This window comes from Stegastes partitus, unplaced genomic scaffold, assembly GCF_000690725.1.
Source record: "Stegastes partitus isolate 25-593 unplaced genomic scaffold, Stegastes_partitus-1.0.2 Scaffold190, whole genome shotgun sequence".
NCBI classification, from domain to species: domain Eukaryota; kingdom Metazoa; phylum Chordata; class Actinopteri; family Pomacentridae; genus Stegastes; species Stegastes partitus.
This window is the reverse complement of record NW_007577921.1, coordinates 329,290-352,956: the sequence shown is the minus strand read 5'-3', so window position 1 is coordinate 352,956 and position 23,667 is coordinate 329,290. Positions and strand designations below refer to the sequence as shown.

The 23,667-nt window shown below is 38.2% G+C and overlaps 2 protein-coding genes across 2 annotated transcripts in view; both read left to right on the top strand.

Annotated features, from left to right (window-relative positions):
- The window catches only part of esyt3 (extended synaptotagmin-like protein 3), a 17,732-nt gene extending 16,971 nt beyond the window's left edge, over window positions 1-761 (top strand). Inside the window, exon 23 of the mRNA XM_008280340.1 lies at window positions 136-761. Coding sequence (XP_008278562.1) covers window positions 136-175 — 40 coding nt within the window. The 3' untranslated portion in view covers window positions 176-761. The remainder of the gene's footprint in view (window positions 1-135) is intronic.
- Window positions 762-2,073: 1,312 nt separating this feature from the next.
- Window positions 2,074-23,667, top strand: part of dnah7 (dynein, axonemal, heavy chain 7) — a 74,719-nt gene continuing 53,125 nt past the window's right edge. Inside the window, exons 1-22 of the mRNA XM_008280351.1 lie at window positions 2,074-2,142; window positions 2,430-2,523; window positions 2,670-2,850; window positions 3,188-3,242; window positions 3,746-3,926; window positions 4,146-4,218; window positions 4,453-4,578; window positions 5,368-5,487; window positions 6,151-6,334; window positions 6,512-6,691; window positions 7,081-7,353; window positions 7,676-7,803; window positions 8,131-8,209; window positions 8,576-8,800; window positions 8,955-9,101; window positions 9,684-9,863; window positions 12,361-12,501; window positions 12,655-13,022; window positions 14,117-14,303; window positions 19,799-19,992; window positions 22,277-22,475; window positions 22,707-22,847. Coding sequence (XP_008278573.1) covers window positions 2,074-2,142; window positions 2,430-2,523; window positions 2,670-2,850; window positions 3,188-3,242; window positions 3,746-3,926; window positions 4,146-4,218; window positions 4,453-4,578; window positions 5,368-5,487; window positions 6,151-6,334; window positions 6,512-6,691; window positions 7,081-7,353; window positions 7,676-7,803; window positions 8,131-8,209; window positions 8,576-8,800; window positions 8,955-9,101; window positions 9,684-9,863; window positions 12,361-12,501; window positions 12,655-13,022; window positions 14,117-14,303; window positions 19,799-19,992; window positions 22,277-22,475; window positions 22,707-22,847 — 3,525 coding nt within the window. The remainder of the gene's footprint in view (window positions 2,143-2,429; window positions 2,524-2,669; window positions 2,851-3,187; window positions 3,243-3,745; window positions 3,927-4,145; window positions 4,219-4,452; window positions 4,579-5,367; window positions 5,488-6,150; window positions 6,335-6,511; window positions 6,692-7,080; window positions 7,354-7,675; window positions 7,804-8,130; window positions 8,210-8,575; window positions 8,801-8,954; window positions 9,102-9,683; window positions 9,864-12,360; window positions 12,502-12,654; window positions 13,023-14,116; window positions 14,304-19,798; window positions 19,993-22,276; window positions 22,476-22,706; window positions 22,848-23,667) is intronic.

Below are 23,667 nucleotides of genomic sequence, written 5' to 3'. Positions count from 1 at the left end.
ATGAGCTTCAATGGATTCAAGTGTGGTTGGACGGCTGAAAACCTGTCTGGTGAAATAGTAACAATGAATGGTCTGATAATGCTTACGTGGTTTAAATATAATCATATCAATATTTTCCATCTCTTTTCTCTTAAGGGTTGAGCTCTCGCTGCCTGGGCTGAAGAAATCCTTGTAGCAGGTGGACCTGAAAAACTTCTGTTTCACGTTAAAAAGCACCTTCTCAGCCACTGCAATGCAAAGTGCAGACATTATGCTTGGAGAGCTTTATATTCCTTTGTCTTCCTTACCATCACAGAATAGCATTGGGTTTTCCAAAACACACCCCTGATACTGGACATAAGTTACAGTTATCATCACAGGCACATATAGTAATATTCCAAATCACGGGCCTACTTAAGTTCTTATGATAGAATTTAGTTGTATATTGTCTCATTTGCAGAAATCCACACTTAAACATACTTCCCAGATGACCTTGGTAAAAGCATTTGTGCCAGTTCACTGTAGCTTATTTGCATTGACAGTAGAGTTTAAATGATCCTTTATACCAATACGATTTCTTAGTATTTCCTATTCATCAGAAAAAACAATATTTTTCTTGTATCTCCAGAGAAACAAGGCAGTATCTGTATTTTGGATATCTTTGTGGCAGTTTTTTTTTTGAGGTCATCTGAGCCAAAGTTATTCTTTTGTATTATCATGTAAATAGTTTCATTGACACTTTTTATGTAATATACTCTTGGAAATAAAGTTACAACAAAGTGTGTTTGCTGCTGCATTTCAGAAACGTCACTGAGCGATGAGGATGGTTTGCACGCTTTATTACACATGAAATGCTCACATTTCCGGCTGGAAGTTGTGGTCGGTGGGCAGCTTAGTGGTTTTGCTGAAACAAAGACTTTATTAGAAATGAAACAGCTTTCAGATGCACATCAGATAAAATTCTTTGCTCAAAGGCACTTTTGATTTTGTCTCAGATTTTCTCATATAATTGGTTTCACTGTTTAAAATGCTTTTCCACAACCTCTGTGAATGGCTTACATCTGTTTCCAACAACAACAACAAAAAACAAAACGTTTTTTGATAAGTGTTTATGCATCTCAGTTTAATAAATAAACATGGTTTTGACAACAAGAATACTAATAAAGTGGCTCACTGCATTTATGTATGGAAAATTCCTCTGTCATGGTTGTAGCTGATAAATTAATTACAGTTTTTTCAGCAGGGCATTTTTTTTTTCGCTGCCATAGGCTTATGATTGGTATCCGCTAAAGATATTAAAAAGTTGAGCTTAGAGTTTTGTCTTGATTCATGTTTACCTGTTTTTCTGTTGTACATTATTAATACGGAAAATTATTTCCAATTAATATTAAGTTGATGCTGTAATTGAAGTTTGTTTTCAGCTTATATTTATGTCAAATAAACATGTTCAAACAAATGCATGGTGGGTTTAAAGTGGTTCCAATAAGTGTGAATGTGATCCTAACACTGGAGGAACAGAGCTTTCAAGCATGTGTTTTATAGCGACTCTACCATTATCCAGTGTAACAGCGTGAGGCTCCTAACTAATAGGATCCCTAATGGTTATGGTGATAATGCAATGTTTAGTCATAAAACATGAAATTCAGCTTTTTATATTCTATCCGTTGATTTTATAAAATGACCTTCCTCAGCATTTCATCAGAGCCCTCCTTTCATCCATCCCCCTCCCCCCCGCCGACTACAGATTAATGGACTATTCCATCACTAGGCTCGCTCACCTAAACTTTCTTGTTGCTAGGGGCGCTGACAGTTCGGTACAACGTTAAACACCGAATTAAAGTTACCACAGTAGCGGCAGTTATTTTTTTTCTGTAACAGCTCCGGATGGGAAGTAGATAAAATATTGACAGCAATTGTTGTATTAATAATCAAGGAACCATATCTACTACCTGGCGGGAACTACCTGCCGTTGGCCGGTGCTGAGGTGTTCACGCGAGGTCGCCGTTGCCCCCCTAGCAACGGCCCTAGCAACAGCATAAGGGTTTCGTCAAGTAGCTAGCGTTAGCTCATGATACATTTTTTTTTTGCCCCAAAATGAGTTTAAGCAAGAAGAAAAGAAGTATTCTGGACACTCTACCACTTTTGCCACCAAGTCCATCAAAGGTAAGTTTTGAAAACCACCACGTTGTTAGTAAGTTGGAAAATGTCTACATTTAGCCGTTTGTGTGTTGGCTGCCACTTAACTGGACATGACCAAAGTTTGCTAGCTCGTTAGTTACTTAGTGGTACAGTCTGTAGTGACACTTGCCACTAAAATAACTAAAAATAATTAGTGTCTTGCCCATATTATTTTTTACATTGTCCCGGTAAAGTTATTCGGTTGGAACAAACACATTTAACCTAACTTGTTTCTGAAAACAAACTAACACTAACTGAACACCACTGCCCAGGTGAGAAAAGAGCCATGGATGGAGGCAAAGCCTGTATTTACGCTGTATCCTCGACTCAAGCAGGAACCTCAAGGAGCCGAAGCAGCTGTGAAAGGTGGGTTCAGTTTTCAGAGAAACTTTCAAAGTTTAGTTGGTTATATATAGACTGATCAAATTTATATGAACTCTAATAAGAAATGATGACATATTATTAGATACTTGACTTACCAAGTGGAACTGTTTGCCTTATATGTACTCTAGAAGGTGTGCTGAGTGAGGGAGCAGCCAGTACACCACATGGAGGTTATTTCAGACCCCAGATCCAGATCAAGAGCAGAATGGCACACCGGATCCCTGGGACCTCCAAACATTGCAGCAGTGCTCGAATAAAGCACAGAGATAAGCTAATGAATGTTCGTAAAACTCTGGCTAAATTAACACCGTGAGTTGAACAGTTTTTTTGCAGTCTTTTAAGTTTGCTTATTTTTCTGTTGTGACATTTCAACATTTATCCATCTTTGCCTTCGTGACTCTCCTCTGTATGCTTTGGCAGCAAATGCAGAATGTGATTAAGCACTTAATGACTTACATAAAGGGATCTATTGAATTTGGTTTCTTCACAAAATATTCAGGCAAAACCTTTTTGAGGGCGTCTTAGTACCGTAAACCATAGCTAAGGCCATATCTGCTTTACACTATGCAAGATAGGAAATACTGTTTATATCCACAAAGCCATATTGATTGTGACTCTTGCTTTGCACTTTTCTATTATTTTTTAGCCTGCAGGAGAAGGAGGAGGACGACAACTTTAAAACAGAGGCTTACTATGAAATGGTAAAGTTCAATGCACACTTGATGTTATGTGCTAAATCACATGCCTCCATTTTGTCCCATTCTTCATTGTTTAACATAATCTTTGAAAGACACTCGATATGGGAGGCTGATGTTTTGTTGTGCCGGTTTAAGGGGTTGCTGTTGCTAAGTACAATTTTTTATTTTTTACTTCAAAATACATCCTTGATATATATATATATATGTGTGTGTGTGTGTGTGTTGTATATATGAAAGCAATAAAACTACATTGTTTTTTTAAATTTCAGCATTTTTATGTGCAGTGGAACAATCGACAGAAAAGAACACTCAACAAAATGTTATAGCTTTAGTCATGTGCACAGCATTCCAACCTAAGTCAGCATTTTCTAGTGAAAGGGAATATTCACACGTTTAATCATATGCTTCACAAAAGCTGAAGCTTGCTCTCAATTAATCACATTGTCACTCAAATATTTGTTTAAAATGTCTTTACTGTTACTGAAAATTATTTAATATTTTGTCAGATATATAACCTCTGCATCCAAAGCGGGATAGACCTAAAAAACGTGGTTCCTTTGCAAGATTCTTGGCTGAAGAACATTCAGGAAATAGTCCCTGACCGATTGAAGATCCTGAGCACATCACTGGAGCAGCTGGTCGATGAGATCAAGGAGAACTATTTGCTCACCATGAAGACAGCATTCGGTATGTATTTCATTACACTTAAAGCTATGAGCTTTTCATAGATGCAAGCCTATAACCTGCACAAATCAATTTTTAAATTCACAAACTATAACCAAGATAAAAACATTTTTTCAAACATAATAACAATTACAAAAAAATCTTAAAAATCTACAATTTTAATGTTCAACAGTGTGTTACTATGATATTCTTTGTTTCAATGTACTCTGTGTGTGATTCCAGTAAAATATATAGCTAGAGATCCAAAGGGAGAGGACGAGGACAAAGTGAAATATCTGCCCCCTCACAAACTTGAGTAAGTCATTGGGATGTGTTGGACAGTATGCTGTGCCGTTACTTACAAATACTATGTCGGATGGCAGTCATGACAAAACCACAAGGAGATTTCTTGTTTTTCTTTATACAAGAATAATTTGAGTTTCAATAAGCACTGACTGGAAGCCTTTGGAAAATATAAATTGTATATTTTTTATTGGCTTTAGAAAAAAGGTCTTTTCTTTACAGTCACTCTGCTATCTTTCACTGTCAGACTGGAGATCGTGCCAAAACCATGGAATAAATCGTTTATCCAGGCGCGGAAGAGGATGAATGAAAAGCTTCACTCTTTCAGTCCCACTATGCTGCAACTGCTGTCCCTTTGGCACGTCTCTTACAAGTAGGGATGCAGTGATACATTTTTATTTATAGCTCACAATTATTCATTTTTGTTATTTTAATAACAATTACAATGTAAGTGCTAGAGGCTTGATCAACTTTTGTCACATTGCCTTTTAAATTTAATAACAACAAATATATAATTAAAAAAACAACTTTTGATTTTAATATAATTTAGCATGTTTGTGTTATTAAAACAACATGCCTTGTGCAATATTATGGGTGTATTTTTATTTTCTAATATTTGATTACAAGTCAGAAGCACAACATATGAAAAGTAGTAGTAAAAAGTGACCTACACAGCACGAAGACAACAAAGCACATACAGTGCAAAGGAGAATATACACAATGTACTATGCATATATACAAATGAGTACATAGACTGCACAATATATTAAATCAATGTGGATGCTGAAATGCTAAGTTGAATATTACTTCATGCATTGCTTTATCCATAAATTAAATTAATCACATATGGTAACTGTGGGTATATTGATACACTTATGAAATACAGTAATGGAACTTGTAAGAAACTCCTTTTCAACCAAAAATTAAAATATTTATATAGAACAAATGTTACACAGGATTTCTGAGGACAATTCTCCGGACTTATGTTCAGTTACAAAAAAATGTTGTCAGATCTAAGATATTGCTGTGCTTTTCCAAAGTTTGTGATTTATTGTATTATATCACGTCACACACCCCTGATGATACGGGTAATAATAGAGCATTGATTCGGTAGATCTATGTTTGCCCTGTGATCTTACTCCAGTGGTTGACTTGTTTGCAGCAATCTCCGTCTGATAGATGTAAAGGAGTTTCACAGCAGAGAAGAGTCCCTTGAGCTCTCTGTGTTTCAGAAGATTGTTACCCAGCATGTTGATAATGCCAGAGGGATCCTCCTTAGAAAGTAAGTCCACATTAGCACCTAATACCAGCATCTTTGTCCACATCTACATAGCAGCGAGAAGTGAAACTGCTCGAACAGTTCACTGAGTCATGCCCAAGAGCACTTTAGAATGCAGTTCAGCATTGTTAGAAATGACATTTCAAAGCTGTCAGTCATCGTGAACATGAGGCATTTTAACATGCTATCAGCAAAGCAGTCGTCTGAGGTTTACATGAACAACAGGTGTTCTACCCCTCTAATTGTCATGTTGTGGTTGGTTGGTGGTATGTTTCTTTAGGAAAATCCTCAACACATACAGTATTACGATGTAAATTTGAAATTGTTTACCTTTTCAACAAATGCAAATCTTACATCAGCATACACGTTTTAATTGAAGCTCCCTTTACCCTACAAAAGTTCATTTTAAAACAAGTCCATTGTGCATGCTGGTATATTTGGGAGTCTGGGAGTCGGCTACCTTTAGCAACAACCGAGAGCTGAACTAATTCTGCATCTTTAGAAAGCCGGAACTAAACAGCTACTGAAATAACAGGAGTGACTATATCTTCAGCACTAATCTTGCCAAATGGTCATTTTGTTAGTATAATTTTACTTCTGGTATTTTAAGGCTGTGGTTGACATTATCTTGATATAATCTTAAATATGACTTTTTTTCTGCTCTAGTTGGGTTCCTGAAGTTCAAGCCATTTACCTCCATGCGTGCAGGCGCAAACTGGTGCCTTCTACCAGCAACACAGCCAAATTACAATCTTTCTTCAACTGCTTGGCTGCGCTGATGACATCCCAGCTGCAGAGTCTTGCAATAGAGTCAATGACGGACTATACACACCTAATAGCTCAAGAACTGGTAGGAGGAAGCTTAAACACTTAAGGCCAATATAGTTTAGAAAACTAAAACAAAACCAGCCTGCAAAAAGTGATTTGGATAAATTCTGTATTTTGATCTACGTAACCAACTGGGCATTTAAAGTTCTTGTGTTTTTGGGAGAGGAGCTTTGTTTTAATTTGTTCTCCACAATCTTAGCATTTAGACCAGGCCAGGGAGAACCCAGGCTTTGTTCTGCAACTGATCCTGGAGGACACGGAGATCAAGTATGAACCCGACTTCAAAATGTATGAGGAGGCCTTTCTTAATGTCTACGAGCTCATGCTCAGGTCTGTCAGCGTGGTGCATCGAGTGGAAACCAAGCTGTACCCTGAGTGGGTAAGAAGACAAATCTGTCTTTGTTTGTGACATATACATAATGTTTATTTGACAGTTTATTTACCAAAAACAAATGCACCCTAATTTACCAATAGTGTCGTGCTGTTTAGTTTTGTTGTTAAATGAAACTTTGTATCACAGTTTTAAATTGAGAAAGATTTCTAATGCTGATATTTAGTTGAACATCATTGCATTGCACATATTGTGAGTTGTTGTATTTGGCAGTGGTTGCTATGTTTTTTTCTGCTGCTATGCTACTTGGTTTACCTTATTCTATATTTCACAATGACTTTAACTTATAATGGCATTGCATTCATTGCCTAGTTTTATTACCCAGGAAAACATGTAGATTTCTAAATGAATTTTTTCCGTACTTCATGTTTACCCAGCCAAGCTCTGAGTTTGGGAGCACCCTAAAGCCCATCATCCTTCCAGAGATCCTTCAGGCCCAGCAGGACGAGGTGCGAAGGGTGCTAGGGGCTGAGTGTGTCAGGCCCAAGGAGTATGTCCACGAGTATGATAAATACGCTGCACTGGTATCCAAGCAGGCAGAGGAGGATGTGGAGCAGTTCCTCAGTGAACAGCGCTCGTTTCAGGAAATCGTGGCAGAAGTGATACACTATCAGCAGCTTGCTGACCAGATCCAGTACACACCATGCAAGGTACCTACATACAAAGTCAAGCCTCAAATTCAGCAGAGTCATGCAGCTTATCAGTCTCAGGTGATCTAATGGTTTTCAATGTTTGTCAAATGTAAATTGCTGATATTTCATTGATGTCTACTTCTACTGATGAATATTATTCCATATGAAATACAGTTTAAAAAAAATCACAGAATCAGTAAACTTTATCAGCAACAATTCTTACATTCTTAAAACAGGCAACTGATTATGTTTATTTAAAAATCTGCTATGTTATAGATTTGTCACTGGACATTTGTTGCACTGTAATACTTCTGTTACTGACTAATACTGCTGACTTTAGGTAGTACATCTCGGCATGTTTGAGGTCCAGTGCCATAAACTCATCCACTCTCTTGTCGAGCGAGCTCAGGAGCTACAGCAAAAACTGGTTGCACGCATGCTGCAGGACCATCAGATCATCAACAACAAGTTAGTTGTTTCACTGGGACAATCTCTGTGCACATCAAAACATCATTTCAACATTCCTGACAGGGATCTATTTGACAGATACTGCAGAAATATGCATAGGGAGGCTTTAGTGTTCAAACCTAAGCTGGTCACTCTGGGGAAATAAACACTATGCAGGTCAAAGGGAATTTACATAAGTATGCTATTTGGTTTAGAACCAGTGTTAGCTGCTGTATTGGCCTGTGTCCCAATGGTGCTCTCCAGCTCCAAGCTGTGCCATAATAAGATTGTAAATCTGTGAAATCCTCTGTATATAGAACTGAATTAATGCTGCTCTTCCTGTCACAGGCTCTGTGATGAATTTGAGAAGATTTCAGAGAAGGCACTGAACACACCACCTGATACTCAAAAGCTGATGGAGCTTAAGGTAACTGCTTTGAATTGTCATCACACAGAGCAGCTTGTTGCATTATGCCATTCACAACTGTCCTTTACATCCTGGCCACAAAGCAGTTACAGATTACATTTCACATTCCACATCTAGTCAGCAAACCATTGCATTTTTATTTTTAATCTTGTGGTTCTTAGAACAGGCCCTTGAGCTGATCTAAACCTCAGACTACAGCAAGAATGAGGGATTTTTCAGTAATTTAAAACCTACTAACTGGCTTAGCCTGTCAACTGGACAGTAGTGGTGGTAGTGATTAAATGCTTTATTTTTTAGGTATAAACTGCTTCTTCAATATAAATGAAGTGCTACTCTAGTGCATGTTGTCTCTCTGCCCCCATCCAGGCCTACATTAATAAAGTGGAGACCACAGAGATGCCACAGCTGGAGCAAAGACTGACAGACTCCATTAAACAGTTATGTTTCCTGATGGACTTTGCCACCCTGTCACCACTTGACATGGAGCTCAACGCACAAACCATCCACTGGTTTAAACGCATGCCATCCATATTTATGGAACACCAACAGATAATTGCTGAGAAGACAAAGCAATATCAGAGTGGCCTCAAGGTCTGTGTTCCTACTTTATGTACAAAACTATTGTGTCTGTAGATCTATTGATATTTGTGGACCAGAAGTAAATAGATTATGTGAAGGTAAAATGACAAGCATGGTGATTCGCAGAAAAACAAAAAGCATGTTTCTCTATGTGCATTCTTTCCAGCTGAGCCTGGAACGATTTGTAGAAGAACTGGAGAGCTACAGTGTACAGGTGGAGGAGTTTGTTTCCTTTGGTGAGCTGACAGATCTGAGCAAGTACCTGAAGAAAGCCCAGGCCCTCAATGCCAAACTGGAGTTAGCTATGGAAAAGGTATATCACACATTTATTGCAGATATAGAGCAGGACTAGATGGAAATCTCTTACCATTGCTCTACTGAATAAAAACTATGAAGAGTGACATTAGGCAAATGTTGGAGTTAATTCATGCAGAAGATGTCTCGTTATATTGATACCCAAACTAGAATATAACGTAGAGTAGCATATAGTCACTTGACCGCACCTTATACAAGTGTGTGAGATCCTCTTTAATAGTATGAGTCAAAGTTATATAATTTTTGGTTTTAGAAGTACTTCACATTCCAATTTACATTGAAGAGTGGAAGCTGCATGAACTCCGACTTAAAAGATACACATTAATTGTACTGTATATAACTGCATTGTGTTTGAAGGTGAAAGTGTGTGCTTTATAATATTTAACCTCTAGAGGGCAGCATTGTATCTAAAAAAAATGCAGTCATAGGAGTTTTAACAGACTTAATCTTGTGTTTATCGTGTGATCCATATATTAACAGTCATCTGCTTTTCCATCTATTGTGTCTTTGTGTGTCTTTCTTTATTTCTTTTTTCTTACTGCCCTTACCTCTCATCCAAACTTCCTTCCACTTGGATAAGATTAATGATTTCAATCAAGAAGAGGAGGCCTACGGCTGGTCTGTTTCCCAGTATCCGCAACGTAAGAAGATCCAGGACAAGTTGACGCCCTTCCTGCGTCTGTATGAGACAGCAACTGATTTCCTAAAACAACACGAGCAGTGGCTCCACGGTCCACTCTCCGGTGTAAACCCAGACAAGGTACAAGCAGTAGAAAATTACTTTTTATTCAATACAGGACAGACCTGGGAGCTTACGTGACATGAAATCAAGTTTAGCAGAGCTCTATTTTTCACTATATGAATTTGAAGTGTGTAACAATGACATCCTCATTTTCGTCTGGTATTCTCAGTGCTCCTGAGAATACCATCAATACACATCCTGAAATATATGTATTTGGGTTTTGTGGGAAGACTTGACAAATTACAGAAATGATAAAAGTATGATGGAATGTCATGTGTTGTCCTGGAAAAGTTTTTGCTGTGCAACAAAAATAGTGTAGGCTGTTATATGAGCTGTATTATGAACTGTCAAGGTCATTACAAATAATGCATTGAACTGCATATTTCTGTAGCGCTCTGAACACTTGGTACAGCTTTCTAAGGGTAAGAAGAGAACACAAGTTTGTTTAAGTTGTACAGTTTTTATTTGAGTTTCACAAGCTATAATTGGAGGCAAATAATCAAATATAGTATGGAAGGTTGGATATATAGTGTGTGTCCTGTAAGCGACATGCAGATCATCTGTAGTATAAACAAGTCCCTCTCAGCAGGTCCTCTAATCAGTGGACAACTGAGCACTGCGTGTAAGGACAGATTAACTGTCCTGCAGTAAAAATATTCTATTATAGCTGATACACTCATAGTGGGTTTGTATGCCCATAGAAATATGGTTATTGTCAGCAGTACTGTTTTTGTTTAAAGCTTTGAAAACCCTCTCCTTCATCTTTCAAACCGTTACAATGTAAAAACCTCCAGCTATTCAGGCTACATTCACAGTGACCTCACAGACTTTTTAACACAAACACACACACACACGCGCAAACAAATTTATTGAGCTTTTTTTTGGTTCATTGAATTAAATGTTCAAACACACTGTATGTCGTAAATCATATGTGACACACCAATATTTTTTGCGGCTCAATTTGTTGTGTCCACACAGCCTGTGAAATGTGCTGCTTCTTGTTGGAGACAGAGATGTGTATCTAAAGAAGATTTTACACACAGTAGTCTGGTCTCCATTGTTTAATTGACATCTCTGTTTCTGACAGCAATTTTTTATTGGCTTTTCTATGGCAGCCTTTTTGTCTTCTTGTACAGTGATGACAGGGCAAGGCAAGTGTTTCTTTGTGTGGGACGGTTCAGCAACAGCAAGGCAAAGAACTTTATGTAAGCCAAGTTACATAGCCCAGCTATAAAAGAAACACAAGACAATACAGAAAGAGGTTTAAAAATAGAGTAACAAACTGACAGTGGAAATTAGTTATGAGTAAACAGCCCAAATTAAATATGATAATTGTGTTGTTACAATGTAGTGTGTAACTGTACTTCACAGAGGTGAAACAAATAAGAATAATGGCTCAGTTCCAATGAAGCCGCTCATCTTTAGTTTTTATAACAAAGACCCGAGAACAAATCCATCCATCAGTTATAACTGCTTTATTGTTGTCGAAGGTTGTGGGTGGCTGGAGCCTGTTCCAACTGACGGCACAGGATACCAGTCCATCACACGTCTAACACAGAGACAGACAACCATGCACACCTCCACTCAACCCTACAGTCAGCTTAGAATCACCAGTTCGCCTACCACGCGTGTCCTTAGACTGTGGGAGGCAGCAGAAACCCCACACAGGGAGAACATGCAAGCTCCACAAGGAAAGGTCCAAGTGCTTTGAAGCAACAGTGCTAGTGTTTTCTACTCCATGTTTCTGCAGTTCCTTTCTACAGACACATATTTTGATCTGGCAACCACTTGGTACTACCTAGCAACCGCCCTAAATCACCATAGCAACCCCTCCCATTCATACTGGCGACTACCTTAAAATACTAAAGTAACCATTTAGGACACCATCGCATCCACCTACAAGCAACCTGTTACCTCTTTAGCAACCACCAATGATGACACAAGAGCACACTAGCAACTGGCTAAACTGGCCACAGTAGCTGCATTTAGCACCATAGCAAGTGCTTAGCCACCATCCTAAGCACCCTATCACAAGCCACACAACATAACAACCCCTTCCTGTCTTAAGTCTTAGAGACAGACAGGCTTTCATCTTCCTGTCTTTCTGTTTGTCAGACTGTTTTCTGCTTTTTATGTGTATTCTATCATGTATCCATCGGTCTGTCTGATATTCTCATCTCCTCCTTTGATGTAATTCTCATGTATTCATTTCTGCTTTTTCAGGACTTTCCCTCTGTCTTTTATTATAACAGCTTGTCCTGTTGTAACTTCTTCACAGCCACTTTTAATTAGTAAACAACTTGCAAGAAATCTGTTATGCCCAGACTCAAATTTCTATAGCAGCTGAATCCACAGCAGAGATCGAAACATAAGATGACATTGTTTTACAGACAGTATGTTGCTTAAAAATAAACAAGCTTATAAAAAACTGGTTTTAAACCAGGTGATCGTATTCATTCACAGCCATTCTAATTATTTCCTGTGTCTTTGTAATGGAAAACCTCTGCTTATGTAGGTAGAAGGTGATGCTGGCAACTACTGGCGCACTCTGTACAAGCTGGAGAAAGGCTTCAGTGAAGTACCTAATGCCCTGAACATAGCCACCACTGTCAAGGCTAAGGTCGAGGACTTCAAGGAACATATCCCTATGATTCAGGTAAGCCCCAAAGAGAAAGATTTGCTCTCCACAGAAGTCAGAGTTACATTAATTTCAGTTAATTAATTAATAATTAATAAATCATGATTTAAACTGAAATGTCTCTACAGTAGAATTTTTTTCTCTTTTGTACTACTCCTCCATTTTTCATAGGTACTGTGCAACCCGGGCCTCCGTACACGCCACTGGGATGCCATGTCAGAGTTGGCTGGCATCTCCCTGGAACCAGTTGATGGCCAGGCCTGTGTGGCTCACTTCCTTTCCATGCACCTGGAACAGCATCTGAGCAGCTTCGAAGGCATCAGTGAGGCGGCTAGCAAGGAATACTCCCTGGAAAAGGCCATGGAGAAAATGGCCAGTGAATGGAGTCACATGGAGTTCAGCCTGCTTGCCTACCGAGAGACGGGCACCTCCATCCTATCATCTGTGGAGGAAGTGCAGATGCTGTTAGACGATCACATTGTAAAGACACAGACCATGAGGGGCTCACCCTTCATTAAGCCTTTTGAGGTGGAAATACGGTAAGAGACCAAAGAAACTACTTGAGATTCATAATGCCTCACTTGTTTAGAAAAGCAGTTCACTCGCGCCATGATGTGCATAATGGAAAAATTCCATACACTTGCTATTGCACTTCAATCCTTTGGCACTCTATGTATTGCTTACTGCTGGGCTACAAATGCAGACATCTGTGCCCTACCACCCTCACCGCTAATGTTAACAGATTCCATAATTTTGCTGCCAAAATCGATCTGTTTTTGACAACAAGCTGTGCCGCCCTGGACCTCAGCAAACAAGCTGAGAGACGTACATTCATAGATGCTGATAGTGAGTTAATGGTCTCTGTCCAAAAGGGCAGCTGCTAAATGATGTCACAGTATGTGGACTAAAGTATCCACAACAATGCCAGTGCAGATCATAGGAGCTTGAATCTTTTTTTTTAAGTCTGAAGAGAGGTAAAGGTCTGTTCTGAAATGCAAATTGCACAACTCCAAATTATATTGATTTAGATATTGTTAAAAACTCCCAGGATTCTGCCTTAATGATCTGCAGAGGTCGGTGAGATGTTTTCTAAGCTAGAACATTTAAATTTGTACAAAAGTACAACAGGCTACATAGCACACACACACACATCTGATACCACTGTCTGAAGAACTAAATTGTTTATCTGCCTCAGAATTGTAGTTAAAAAATCATTACTATTCAGCTTTAATCTCCCACTGAGTTCAGCAAATAAAATTTCCCCATCTTCTATAATTGCAGAGATTATTGAATTTTTATGTTGCTGCTAGGTGTAGTTTGATACAGGATTCCCGCTGTCTATTGTGATATATTGGGAAGAAGGCTTGTGCAAGAAGATTTTGATCAACATTTTGTAGTATAACATTAAAATTTTATAATGCTGCTGTCTAGCTTTAGGGGGGAGAGGATGATACCACAGTGGGGATAAGGAAATCAGTTTGTCAATATCCATTACAACACATGCCTTGAGCCAAACCCAGCTCACTTCGCTCCTGATTGTAACTTTAGATTAGAAGAATATTTGACATTAAATGCAAGATAATACATGTGAAGTTACCTTCATATTTATCATTTTTGTTATGACAAATTTTAGGGAATGGGAGGACAAGTTGCTGCTTCTCCAAGAGATCCTGGATGAATGGTTAAAGGTGCAGTCCACTTGGCTTTATCTGGAGCCTATATTTAGCTCCCCAGACATCATGACTCAGATGCCTGAAGAGGGACGACGTTTCACAACTGTTGACAAAACATGGAGAGACACCATGAAACAAGTTTCCTTGGTAAGTTTTTTTCTTGTCTCAGCAGGATACAAAAATTACGAGGCAACTTCCTGTGGAAGGACATGAGCAAAAATATGAGCTTGTTCTTAGGCACATCAACACACTATCACAATCAGAAATCTCATGGAAGATCTGCTTTCCAGGACAGATATGGCCAAGATAGGAGCATCTCATTCACTTATTTACAGACCTACAATCATATCTGTAAGGGGAAGTACTGTATATAAGCATAGACTGTATATTAGAATGGACGATACATCCTTGATACAACCCGTAGCTTTCCTGATGAGCTTTTCCTGATTTCCCACTAATCAAAAAATTAGCTAAGAGATGGAGAGTGAGTGGAACTGAAACAGGTCACCCAGATGTCACCCTATGATGGTGCACAACTGTCTCTCAGAACTGTCACGCCCTTAATTATGTAAAACTGTAAGCCTTAATACAATTTCTACAGCTGACATATATACTCTGTAAAGTTGGTCATTTTAACATCTATAGGGATTGACTCACTTTTTAAGCCAGCCTCAAGTGGCCATTTAAGGAACTTAAGTTTTCTGACCTAAATATGTCGAAATGGCTATAGCCTTGCAGTACAACCTTTTTTATTGCAGTCAGTGAAGCTTAACTTGAAAAGAAAAAGAAAAACTTCTAAAAATGTTTACAAATAGGAACAATGTGCAGAAATCAACCTAAACATTGTCATCTAAGAAGACTTGTGAGCCATGAAGAAAATAAATATCTTTGTTAAGTGAACACAGACTGTAAGAACTAAATACAAATGTTTGCTGCAGAAATTATCCTTTTAAAATATTTTACCAACTACTCAAAGTTTTTCTCCAACTCAGCTAAAGTTTGGTCTAATAGGAGCCCATAGAGTCATCCATTTGATCCGCTAACTGGACAGTCATTTTCTGCCATTTTCTAGACTTATTTCTGTAGTTCAATTATTTTCATTTAATTGGAGTGATAATGATCGTCTGTAGCAGCACATTTATTATGTAGTTGTTAATAGTGACATTCTAGATAAAGGATCAGACTATGGACTGGCCATGTGAGTAGAATATAGGATTGTTGTTCAGAGAGAGCAAAAAAGGTAAAGATGAACATTATTTGTAATATAGTCAGGATTCCAGTGGCTTGAGTTGCAAATATATCTTCAAATTTTAGCCTGGTATATATTACCAAACAGCATACTCATTAAAATATAACACTGTCTGCTATAATCACATCAAATTCAGTGCACAGCTCTGACACATATGACAGCTTAAACCTGAGCAGGTAGGACGACATACATTTGTACACATATGCATGCACAGCAGCAAGACTGACAGCAGAGGGTGGAAGTGGAGTGCAGAGGATATGAGGAATCTCACACAGATAGAGTGGAGCATAAGGGAGTGTTTAGACAAAGGGAAAGAGAGAGGAGCGAATCAGTAGGAAAAGGATGGAGAGCAAGGGAAAAACAAGAGAACGAGGATAGAAAGTGAGGGTTGCACCAGCATCCTCAAAGAGTTTCCAAAGGGTAATTGGCGTCCTCAGTAGACCTGAAATGAGACACATCAATTTCAGGCAGTGTCCTCCAGAAAGCCCAGCCTGACTGCACCATCAAATAGAAATTATGGATTTTGTCTGGAAGGGGCAGGGGTGTATGGAGCCACAAAGAAAATGAGGTCACCAAGGGACAGGGAGCGTGCACACACAGATGTGCATGTGCACTGTCTAGTCTGCTGTGAGTTGTGTTCACTGTGTTATTGAGCGTGTTGGCGCAAATCTCGTTGCAGTACTTTTTACACTTGGAATACGCTAACCCAGTTTCAGAAAATTGGGGCTCAGTTTCTAAAATCTATCATGGATTTTTTTTCTAGAAACATTCAGTAAATCGATTACTATCCATTATAGAGATGAACTAGACAGGAACTATGTATACTTTAAAAGATAAATCTATTTATTATTCATTGTTTCATCACATTTTACCAAAAAGACAATTATTTTTGGAGTGAGAAAAGGCAGAAATATTATTTTGCATTTACATAAGAGCATCAGTTTAATTTTAGTGTATGAAGTAACAAGGAGCATCAAATTAAAACATACACACCCACTCTTTTCTGCATAGCAAACAGTGGGCCCACTAGTAAGTGACTGTGCGCTTGCTGTAAGTTATACCACTTTATGGGTGGCAAGTTTTTGTTGTAAAAGACAACATGCTGCTGCACCATATATTGAAATCCTTATCTGGTTTTGGAGACACTAATTGCAATTGTCAGTATAGGAAAAAAATAAAAATAACAAGACTCAAGACAAACATACTTTTCGAAATACCTAGGACTCTCTTAAAACTTGTATGGGGCAGTATTAAAACAATTACTTGAACTCTCCATCAAAACATGTTTCTTTAAAAGTTGATTGTGATATCTGTATGTTTCAGAGTATCTCAGCAGATTATGTAGCATTTTATTTAAAAAAAAAAAAAAAAAAAAAAAAGGTTTATCACTGTAAAGTTATTAAGTACTACAAGCTGTGTAGAAAAAGTAAACTAGCCTGAAAACTGTCTCCTTTTGTTTAAGAACTGTCTTTCAATCCACATGGGAAGGATGCTGTTAGTCCTATTTGTAATGGAGGTGCAATGTGGATATGGCTAACCAGAACGTAAAGACCCACCAGTGATGACAGTAAAAAAATTATCTTGATAAATATTATACGAAACAGTAACTTTAATAAGTAGTAGTAGTAGTAGTATTCCAAATGATGATAGTGGACATTACTCGTGGAGTTGCTCCCCAATACGTTGGAATACTGCTAGCTCTCAGCTCTTAAAGGTGTTTGTCGAAATGATTTTAGAAACAAAATTACTGATCATTTTTACATCTTTTATATTCATTTTAAATATTGTTAAATGTATGTTGGGAAACCAGTATTTTAGGATTAATATTTACGTAAACTAAGATTATGATTTGCACTATGCTCTTTATCTTTAATCTTAAACATATTGCATTGTCTAAATCTATGATTCTAACTCACCATACCATGAAGGCCAGCTATAAGAAAAAACACCCCTCAGCATTGGCTTGTACTGCATCAAAAGCTGACAAACAACACATCCCTTCAATTTGTCCATAGCATTGATCAGCAGTGCATGAAATTAGAATCATCTCAACTACTACATATGACGACAGCAAAGTGTGAGCAAAAAGGCAGACTACAGTGCGGCTTTCCTACACGCACATCACATCAGGATGTGATGTTTTTGCCAAGGCTGTTGTCATCCGATCAACCACTGGGAGCTGCTCAAGATCCACTCATCTTCCGTGGACTCACAGCCTGCACATTGCAACTTCATTTTCCAATCTCTTTTTTTTTGCTGGCTTTTTTAATGTGTCACTTACCTACTATTGCATGCACAGTTGCAGATAAAAACAGGGCCAAATCAATTTGAAAGATTTATTTTGATGAACCTGCTTCCTTTTAACTATGCAGCGCACAACACTCATGCCCCTCCTAATGAGCTGAGGAAGGTAGAAACCGTTTACCTCTGAGCTTATGGAGAAGATGACTGGCATATTGTTTACTAACATACTGATGAATTCAGCCAATGACAACACTGTAATATTCAGTAAAAGTGTAGCTCACTTAATATTACATTCCCACACATGCAGATATAATACTCTGCATGATGTACCTTCAATATACAAAACATGTTTTTGTCCTGGATGCATGATGTGTGTCAGTTGAGAACAAAGAAAAATATTTTATTTATGTCGTGGTTTTTCTCCATGCAGATTATAAACCTACCATATCAGCTGAGGACAGTTGCTGTCCTCCATTGAAGCCATCTGTTTGGTGCATAAAAACTACATTATCACACATAATACATGCATTAAAACATTGTTATCCATTCAGTGCGCTCATGAATAGCTTCCCGCTGGCACAGTGATGGCAAAAATAGACCTATTATTACATTGTCCTCTTAAAGAATGGGCCAAAAATCATAAATGTAATGAAATCTATGAAAGGACAGAATTACAGTTCACCAGACACCCTCACCCAGTGTAATTGCCTGTGCATAAAAATACAATCAAATCAGAGTTTTCGCTTGTGTTTCATGTGCTTTGTGTTTGGTATATTGAGCTTGATCATTTTGTTTGACCTTTAAAACTCGTCACTGTAGTTACTGTGTCTTTTCTCTGCTACTGCTTATTGCCTGATAAAAACTACCTCATAGTAAACTGTTTTAAATTATGTTTTCTTTTACTTGTCCTAATATGGTGAACCCGGAGGGAAAAAAGTCACTTTAGAATCAGCTAACTGCCCATATATCTGTTTTCAGGAATAAAAGTCAGAAATGGCACATTCTTATGATATTCCACGTTTTTATTTTGAGGGATTTTGCCTTTATTTAAAAGTTGGCAGTCTAGAGGGAGACAGTTAAGGACACAGGGTTCAGTGTGACATGCAATAAAGGTATTCAGTCAGGAACTGAACCTTGGGCATTGTAACTGTGAGTCATGCACCATAACCACCAGGCCGCATGTTACTCCTTGGTTTTAATGTTGATTTAACAGTAGCTCTGCATTTGCTGCTTCCTGCATTTCATTTCGTGTACTATTCATAGGATGATTTCAAGCTTCACTTTAGAATTGTCAAGACTGTCATGTGAGCATGTTCAACATTCACTGTCCAACCTTGAAAATTGGATAGAATTTTTATTTAGACACTTCCTGGGGGTGACAGTTTCAGAAGATATTGAATTAGTGTAGAGATGAGATATATCAGGGCTGAAATATTTCATAGGTGCTAGACAGGCCTCAGGTGAAATCTCTATTACTGTCCCACCATAGATTTTTTAGGGCGCTGTGTGACAAGTGGACCTCACTGTGGAACATAATGTGGATGTTACTAAGGAAGAAAAGACAGTGTTTTAGTGTCACCTTCAAGCAGCAGTGACAAGACTGCATTGCCAGAAAAAGAACACAACCAACTCTCTTCCTGTCATTTGTGGGTCGATAAACAAAAAAAATATATAATCTGTATTTTATAATTTTCTTTATTTTTAGGGGTTTAATCTAAAAGGAAACCTAGATATCGACAACAGCGTCAAATGTCATTTCATGTGCATTTCAAAAAGTTGTCATGAAGTGCAAAAGTTGAGACATGCCTATGTGCATACCAAATGTGTGGAAACTGCTGTTTACTTGTAAGAATAGTCGCCAGGTGTGCTCCATCTGAAAATGCTTCATGGTAGACAATGGGCCAAAAATATATATGTTTGATAAGTTATCATTCAACTGTTTGCATCATGTCACTATGCTTAGAAAAAGACCTGGAACTGGGAATCGGAAATGACTCCAAATGGACCTGAAAGGGGCAAACAAAATTTTAATGTGTGTCATACTAACTAGTCTTGCAAATGTGCTGTAATGAGTTGATGATGAAGATGACATTTCCAGCCTTGGTGGTTGGCCAAAGCTTTAAACACTATTTTCTTCAATCTGATGTAGGACAAGCACGTGCTGGCAGTGATAGCCATTGAAAAGATGCTGGAGCGGCTTAAAAAGTCCAATCAGTTTCTGGAACTGATCCTCAAAGGTCTTAATAACTACTTGGAAAAGAAACGTCTCTATTTTCCTCGGTTCTTCTTCCTCTCCAATGAGGAGCTGCTGGAAATCCTCTCTGAGACCAAAGACCCCACAAGGTAAACTGTCATAGCTTTGCACGCAGTCATAATTATATTTTTATTCTTTTAATCAGTGTCATTAATTGCACTTTATGGCATCAGTTGTTGTGTGTAGTGGACAACCCTTAGTATCTGACGGCTGGCCAAAATTAGTTTGTCAGTGTAAACTATTGTAAATACGCTTAAATCAAAACTCGATTTGTACCACAATACACAGTGGTATATGTCAAGTTATTTTATTGGAAGACTTTAAGTCTGAAAGGATTCAAAATGGAAATTTAGCATGTGAAAAGAGAAAATCCAGAAAAGGAAAAACATATAAAAGAAACTGGAAATTGATTTCAGAGCTGGAAAATGTTCTGCTAGCTATGGTAAATTAATTATAGAAGGGCTTTCTATTTCTCATTTAGTTTTCACTCTACTATTCCTCAATTCTCTCTCTGACTGCTGGGAATTCTCATTACATCAGTACAGACACACACAGTCATCAGCTCTTCTGTAAAGAAGGGATTTCTGCAGTAGGGGTGTGGGCTGGCTTTTAGGCTAAGCTGTGTAGGGCAGTTAATGCTGGGAAAAGCTTGTTTTTTGAGGGGGGAAATTTGAGTTATTGGTCACTGAATGCAAAGCCCTGACAAAATGGCTTACACTAACTCCAGGGATACAGAGAAACAGAGGTGCCGAACCTTCACTTTTAATGCTTTAGCTTCCGAAAACTTGTACATTGAGGCAACATACCTATAAATTGTCTACAAAGTGCAGCAACAGAAACATAGGGATACAGAGCAGTATTGAAAAGAGGAAGTTAAGTGTATATCATTCAAGAATGTTAGCAACAATATAAACAACCTAAGAAAACATTGTACTTGAGGCTTGAGTTAAATTACCTAGAACCAAGGACAAGTAAAGGATTTACAACAGCAGATACCGCAGGACACAAAGTGAATGGGAATGAAAAAATAGCTGAATGAGAAGCAACTGATGGAGATTTTATGGATGCAACTGGACTGTATTACAATTCCCCAACTATTCTCCAGCACATATTCTATTAAGTTCAGTCCTTAAATGTTACAAGAAGCCATAATCACGGTGTAAAAAGACAGTGAAGAGTCCTCTCATATTCAGTGACCTTTCAGAGTGAAGTCCCCACTAAAATGTAATTTTGTGACCAAAGGTCCCCTTCTGGTCCCCGAGCTTTTCTATCAATTTTTGAGCTTTAAATTACTCATATCTACTATGTAATGATAACTATAAGTGGCAGTCAGAAATATCTGAGCACAAAATGACTAGTGTTGCAATTGTCTCACAGATCTTGCCGAGTTTAAGTTTAATTTGTAGCAGGAAAACGTTGTTATTCTTCTCCTGCTTCATGTTCTGCTTCTTTTGCTTGTCAAAATTTCACAGGAGGGATCAGTCACTGAAATCGGGTGCATTGTTAACCATTTATATAATAAATGCTAATTTTAAAATCATTATCCGCAACGAATAGCATGCACACTCAGTATAAACGTAGGATACTAAACCACCCTCACTCTAGCAGTCAACCGTATTGAAAAGTCCTAATGTGTGCAATTTTCTGTGATTATAGCATTCTTTAAATTATTCCATTGACATACGATGTTATTAGTAGAAAATGAGACAATCCAGTAAATAATTAGTGCAGCTTCTACGTTGCTTTGAGCCCATTTGCTCGACTGCCTCTGTGTTAGTTCTGCAGGTGTAGGAGGCAGGGAAGAGCATCCATTCGTTTATTTACATGGAGGTCAGATCACGTTGAAGATCAACATTGACTCCACAATGTCCTTTTTTTTATATAAAGTTAAATCAGGGGTTTTCAAATTCTAAAAATATGGGACTAATTCACATAAAAATAGAAATTTGTGTGGGTGATATTGATTCTGACACACACTTACAATTTACTCCTTGTTTCAGTGGCCGTGCACTGAAAGTGGTATATCAGCAGCTCAACAGCTAAAGCTGTCGTCCTCTGTCATTGTCTGTACTTGCTGCATTTATATACAGATTTGGTGTGCACAAAGAGACATTTGACAAAGCTCACATCCTTATACTCAAGTGTAAAGTGTAAGTAAAGCTTGGACAATTATATAGGTGATGTAAATAGCACCAATTTGTGGTTTAAATAGAGATCGGGTTATGGGTAAGTGTCATTGCTCATACTGTTGAGTCCATAGAAGGTGTAAAGAGCCTGTATAACATACACGTTGGCCATTTGAACAGATATACTGCGCTGTACACATTAGGTAATATCTAAGTAATTCCATTTTCTTGCATCCCTCTCCATAAGGGTGCAGCCTCATCTGAAGAAGTGCTTTGAAGGCATTGCTAGTGTGGTGTTCACTGATGTATTGGATATCACCCACATGAAGAGCAGTGAGGGTGAAATGGTGCAGCTCCTTGATATCATTTCCACCTCCAAAGCCAGGGGCCAGGTGGAGAAATGGCTTCTAGAACTCGAGAATGGCATGATTGCCTCCCTGCATAAGGTGCTGTGTGGATTGTTATTGCACTGTTTTTATAGCTCGACTCCTATATAGCGCTCAGAATTTGACATCAATGGCCTTTCTTAACTCAGGAACTGTATTTTTGTAATGTTTTTTTCAGAAATAGAAACAGTTATAAAAATTTTGCTTTCTCGTGGGATTAAGTGTTTACTACCAAAATTGAACCTGTATGTTCAAGTATTCACCTTGTAGCCTTTCTAAAATCCTTTGTAGGTGATAGGAGATGCAATCGAGGCATACCCCAATGAGCAAAGGATCAACTGGGTGCGTGCTTGGCCAGGCCAGACCGTGTTGTGTGTCTCACAAGTGTACTGGACAAAGAATATCCATGAAGCTATCAGTTCAGGACAGAAGGTGATCGACTTTTTGTTGTGTGTGTTTGCATACGCTGCAGGTACTGAATTATAGTTTACATTCCTTCTATTATTGTGGGGACTTTGTACAGAAGCTCACTTCTGTCCCTCTCATCTCAGCTCTGTGCTCCAGAGCTAAGCATCTGTTTTTATGAAAGATAAATCCCTGTCTGTCTTTGAAAAGCCCCAAACATCATTTAACAACATATACCGCTGTTTTGAAGATATTTTAGCCATTTGCACTGAACAGTAGCCTGTCCACTGCACACACTGTCTATATATGTTGACTTATCTCATCCAAATCATAGTTTAAAACCTTTTATTGTGACGTAATATTTTTTACGCATAGGCCTACCCCACAGATGTCCACACTTTCTCTTACAAAACAAGCAGGCCAACATGTTTTGCCATCTACAGCATGCTTTGAAGTTACATGATGTCTGTATCAAAGCAGTAACCATGGCAACATACATTACGCAGTATGCAGTTTCAGACAGCATGAGAAACAGTCTGAACCAAGGATTTAAAAAGATCCTGATATGAGGCCCGTAAAGCCTGATTACGGTTGTACAAATGTTGTGACCGACACTTTACCATACAATAATGACTTACCTGGTGGGACTGTCTCCAAGCTATCATCTAATTCAAAGCAGTTGGTCTTTAAAGAATGACATACCGTAGAGGAATTTGGAATAACAAAGTTGACATAACTGGCAGGAGTCTGTTTCCACAACAGATGCTGTTTGATGCTGTTTTTAATGGTGGACAGGAAAACTCCCTTGTTTCACACATATTTTTCATTAAACATACCACAAGAGTGT